This window comes from Anguilla rostrata, unplaced genomic scaffold (assembly GCF_018555375.3).
Source record: "Anguilla rostrata isolate EN2019 unplaced genomic scaffold, ASM1855537v3 scaf0993, whole genome shotgun sequence".
Lineage (NCBI taxonomy): Eukaryota > Metazoa > Chordata > Actinopteri > Anguilliformes > Anguillidae > Anguilla > Anguilla rostrata.
This window is the reverse complement of record NW_026986347.1, coordinates 17819-22325: the sequence shown is the minus strand read 5'-3', so window position 1 is coordinate 22325 and position 4507 is coordinate 17819. Positions and strand designations below refer to the sequence as shown.

At 43.2% G+C, this 4507-nt stretch overlaps 3 protein-coding genes across 3 annotated transcripts; all 3 read left to right on the top strand.

The window, feature by feature from the left end:
• The first annotated feature begins 238 nt into the window (after positions 1–238).
• On the top strand, positions 239–741 carry LOC135246952 (histone H3). Its single transcript, XM_064320232.1, has one exon. It carries the CDS (start codon positions 278–280, stop codon positions 686–688), a length of 411 nt encoding a protein of 136 aa, XP_064176302.1. The 5' UTR covers positions 239–277; the 3' UTR covers positions 689–741.
• A 1021-nt stretch (positions 742–1762) lies between these two features.
• LOC135246953 (histone H4) lies at positions 1763–2130 on the top strand. Its single transcript, XM_064320233.1, has one exon. The coding sequence runs from the start codon at positions 1772–1774 to the stop codon at positions 2081–2083; it is 312 nt and encodes a 103-aa protein (XP_064176303.1). The 5' UTR covers positions 1763–1771; the 3' UTR covers positions 2084–2130.
• A 144-nt stretch (positions 2131–2274) lies between these two features.
• Positions 2275–4195, top strand: LOC135246951 (histone H2B-like). The gene has a single exon (XM_064320230.1). The coding sequence runs from the start codon at positions 2979–2981 to the stop codon at positions 3480–3482; it is 504 nt and encodes a 167-aa protein (XP_064176300.1). The 5' UTR covers positions 2275–2978; the 3' UTR covers positions 3483–4195.
• The last annotated feature ends 312 nt before the right edge of the window (positions 4196–4507 follow it).

Here is a 4507-nt window from a genome sequence, read left to right as displayed (position 1 = left end):
CTTTGTGATTTCAATTTAAATTTTCAATTTTTTTCTCACTTTAGTAATGTCGCTGTATGCGAAAGTTGGAATAAATCAAGGCGGTAAGAAAAAAGTTTAAATTTTTGGCGGCAGAGGAAACAGAAGAAACAATCCAATAGCCTCGGTGAATGAAGACAGGATCCGAGCCAATAAGGATCGGTAAAATCCTATCCAATCAGCTCCTCTCTGGTATGCTTTAAATCTGTGTCGGCGGTATCGTGGCATATTCTGACAACCAAGTCTTCAGTAAGACGCAATGGCTAGAACTAAGCAGACCGCACGGAAGTCCACCGGTGGCAAAGCCCCCAGAAAGCAGCTCGCCACTAAAGCAGCACGAAAAAGCGCGCCTGCGACTGGCGGAGTGAAGAAGCCTCACCGTTACAGACCTGGTACTGTAGCTCTGCGAGAGATCCGCCGCTATCAGAAGTCTACGGAGCTGTTGATCCGCAAGTTGCCTTTCCAGCGCCTCGTGAGGGAGATTGCTCAAGACTTCAAGACTGATCTGCGCTTCCAAAGCTCAGCTGTCATGGCTCTGCAGGAGGCGAGCGAGGCTTATCTGGTTGGTCTGTTCGAGGACACCAATTTGTGTGCTATTCACGCCAAGAGAGTGACCATCATGCCGAAAGATATCCAGCTGGCCCGCCGCATCCGTGGAGAGCGCGCTTAAATGGTTTTCAAGTGTTATAATCCAAATAACAAAGGCTCTTTTAAGAGCCACAACAGTACTTGTCAGAACAGCAAATTTCTCCATGTTTTTGTCTGTAGTATGATTAATAGGTTTGCTGATGCCTTCTGCTACAAAGCATCCCAGCAACAATATTATTTTTTACAAAACATAAAATAACATACAGTATCATGTGAAGTGACGCTAACACTGTAACACCAGTGGCATAAGTAAGACCTTTGAAGGCATGGTTGCCATGGAAAATTTTACGAATAACTTTGTAGCAAAAAAGTAGCCAGACAGCTATGACAATGAGAAATAACAAAGTAACTAAATTGACTCACTGACTCACCTTCTCTGAGCTTGACATGCACATCCTCCAATGTCCTTTTGCCCTGGGAAGCAGATCATTATTGTGGATGGTGGCATTGAAACAGAGATTTGGCGATTTGTCACTACATTAACACCAGTGACAGGAATTGTAAGGACTTCTTTTATCTTAAATTAAGCGGTCAAGAGGTTGCATGAAGTTTAAATAGAGTACGATTTAAATAATGTATGGCTTTGCTTGATGCAATAATTTGAAATATTCATAAATATTTTCTTTATGAGAAAGTGTTGCAACCTCATTTGCATGTGCAGTAAAATTTTGTGAAAGGATAAAAGAAGAATAATCAACACAGATGCCTTATGTGTGTGTGTGTTCCTTGGCTGCAATACATCGGTGATTCACTTTACGACTTCAAATGAAAACGAGCCACTCTTGGCCCACTCAGACTACTGGCTACTTATCTGAAGCGCTAGTGCCCTGTTTTGGTTTTGTGATATTAATTCGTATCAACTCTAGATTTAATATTCTAGAAATGTAACATTATGATTTTTATAGTTTTTTTTTCTTTTTCTTTCAATATCTTGTTTGGCATGCAGGAAGTACCCGAATACTCGGAAGAGTGGGCGTGGTGGAGGCGGGTTTTACATACTGCCGTCTTTTTGTTCATACCAAGCTCCAATCAGGTCGTCGTTACGCAGATATATTCGTGTTGTTCTGGAGGCTAGAGACAGTATTTTCTTGTTAGTTCAAAAAAAATGTCAGGCCGGGGAAAAGGTGGGAAAGGACTGGGTAAAGGAGGCGCTAAGCGCCATCGCAAAGTTCTCCGTGACAACATCCAGGGTATTACAAAGCCAGCAATTCGTCGTTTGGCTCGCCGCGGAGGAGTCAAGCGTATATCTGGTCTCATCTACGAGGAGACTCGCGGTGTGCTGAAGGTGTTTCTGGAGAACGTTATCCGCGATGCCGTCACCTACACCGAACACGCTAAGAGAAAGACCGTGACCGCTATGGATGTGGTTTATGCCCTGAAGCGTCAGGGTCGCACTCTGTACGGCTTCGGTGGGTAAACTTTTCGTCGCTCGGAATTACACCAAAGGCTCTTTTAAGAGCCACCCACATTTTCTATCAAGAGTAGCGTTTTCCAGTTTCTTTATCGGGTTTACCCCCAACCCTACCGATTTATAGCGGTCATATGAACATTGTTGTGCAGCGCTCCTCCAATTGCTTTCATTTTCTCTTGTCGGAGGTAAAGGCCATGTGCACACGTAGCCTAGCAGATCCCCAAGCAGTTGTGCTGAAATGCGTTCGGTTTGAGTGCAAGAATGAAACGCCAACAATTTTCCATTCGAATTTGTATTCATCGACGTATTGGTAAGTCTTGTGGATTATTCCAACAACGCCTAAGACCCCAGAAGAAAATTGGTTTAAACCAGCCTGAGTCGGTCACGATATGGTTTCAACACTTAGCCTATGTTATATCAGCTGTTCAACCCATATACTCAACTAGTCCACCAGCATGACCACCATCTTACTCTACCGGCCCTTCCAGCTTTTAAACTGACTAGCTAGAATTTATGCAGAATCGCGAGTGGAATGTAAAGCTGGGAAGTCAATGCATAAAAACTTTTGTCATAAAATAAAATGGCAAATTCTGGACTGAAGTGGCAACAAATGATGCACACTGAAAGGTACTGTTAGTTGAAAATCTCTTTTTGGAGTTTGTGTAGCCTGTTGCCGACACAGGCAATTCACGTTTTAAGTTTCTTAAAGCAAATTATTTCTCAAAGGGAGAGTGTAATGGACTTAAGAACTACAATAAAAGTACATAGAGAAATTTAACAATGGTAAAATTAACGCTGGTTAAAAAGAAAATGTTGGTGGGGGGGTCTTTTCTTCAGAAGACAGACGTTATTCTTTTTACAAACCCGCCTTATTGAACCAATAGATTTTGAATATAACATCATGGGCCAACAGCTTCCAATGAAAATTATTTTGACGTCATTAGCAACGAGGGCATGCAAATTTGCATACATCTCTGGCCAGACACTTAAACAACGACTCAGAACTACATTCTGCCCACATCATTGCAAAATGCCTGAAGCTGCCAAGTCAGCGCCCAAGAAGGGCTCTAAAAAAGCCGTGACGAAGACTGCTGCGAAAGGCGGAAAGAAGCGCAGAAAGAGCAGGAAGGAGAGCTACGCTATCTACGTGTACAAGGTGTTGAAGCAAGTCCATCCTGACACCGGCATCTCTTCCAAAGCCATGGGGATCATGAACTCGTTTGTCAACGATATTTTTGAGCGTATTGCTGGTGAGTCTTCCCGTTTGGCTCACTACAACAAGCGATCCACCATCACTTCAAGGGAGATTCAGACCGCCGTGCGCCTACTACTGCCGGGAGAGCTGGCCAAACACGCAGTGTCTGAGGGCACAAAGGCTGTCACTAAGTATACCAGCTCTAAGTAAACTGTTGTGGAATAGTTCTTGACCCAAAGGCTCTTTTAAGAGCCACCTACATTATCAATAAGAGGCAAAAATTAACAAACTATTATGTTTATACTTTAATGGAATCGATAGACGATGGAAAACCCGGCCCTAGGTTTAATGCGTGGCGAGGCTTCTAGGTATTTTGAAAGGGTTTGTAATGTAGCCGGAAAGCGTTCATCGCTGACATTATGCATATACAAGTGGCTGTTCAATATTATTGGGATGGCAGGTATGCCATCCCGCCAAGTTACGCCTTGGCGGGGCATGCCCCATACCTATACAGCACCGAGAGTTTGGTACTTTTCAGGGTTCACCACAGAAATAACCACAAACACTCAGCCCTTAAAAACATTAAATTCTGTACATTCTGACCCCATTTCAACTTCACATGTCCACACAATAAAGCCCCAGTCTAAGGGGATTTTGCGTTTTCTCCTCTTTTTTATTCTTCCTGCCGCCTATCCCACTAACAACATGTCTCCCCATTGGACATTTTACTGACACCAGCCAAATCTTCACCTACACGACCCAATCAAAAACTCACATACACACACAAAATACCCATACCTTTTTATTCTGGAACATTTCCAGTTTAAACAGCTAGTCTGCTGTGGCCTAGTGGGCAGTGTGGGGAACCTTGAAAAGTGTCAAACTCTCGGTGCTGTATAGGTATGGGGCATGCCCCCGCCAAGGCGTAACTTGGCAGGATGGCATACCTGCCATCCCAATAATAATAGTGTGTTTGCCTGAGGCAACCACACTAACAATAACAATAATAAAAATCTGGGAGGTGCAGTCCTCTGCCACAGTGGACATTAACAAAAAAAAAAACCATGGACTCTTTTGAATTTGTAAATATTTTAATGGTGATGTGGATTTTGCAACATTTTTGTTGTCTTCAATGTCTTTGTGAGCTTTTGTAACATGTGTAACAATGTGCCTGAAAATTTAATAAAGCACTTTTAAAAAGGAAAAGGAGGCTCCTCCCACACCCTGGGCCCTGG

What these genes read in the sequence shown, in the direction of transcription:
- LOC135246952 (XM_064320232.1), top strand. Translation starts at nt 278, where the DNA reads ATGGCTAGAACTAAGCAGACCGCACGGAAGTCCACCGGTGGCAAAGCC.
- LOC135246953 (XM_064320233.1), top strand. Translation starts at nt 1,772, where the DNA reads ATGTCAGGCCGGGGAAAAGGTGGGAAAGGACTGGGTAAAGGAGGCGCT.
- LOC135246951 (XM_064320230.1), top strand. Translation starts at nt 2,979, where the DNA reads ATGGGCCAACAGCTTCCAATGAAAATTATTTTGACGTCATTAGCAACG.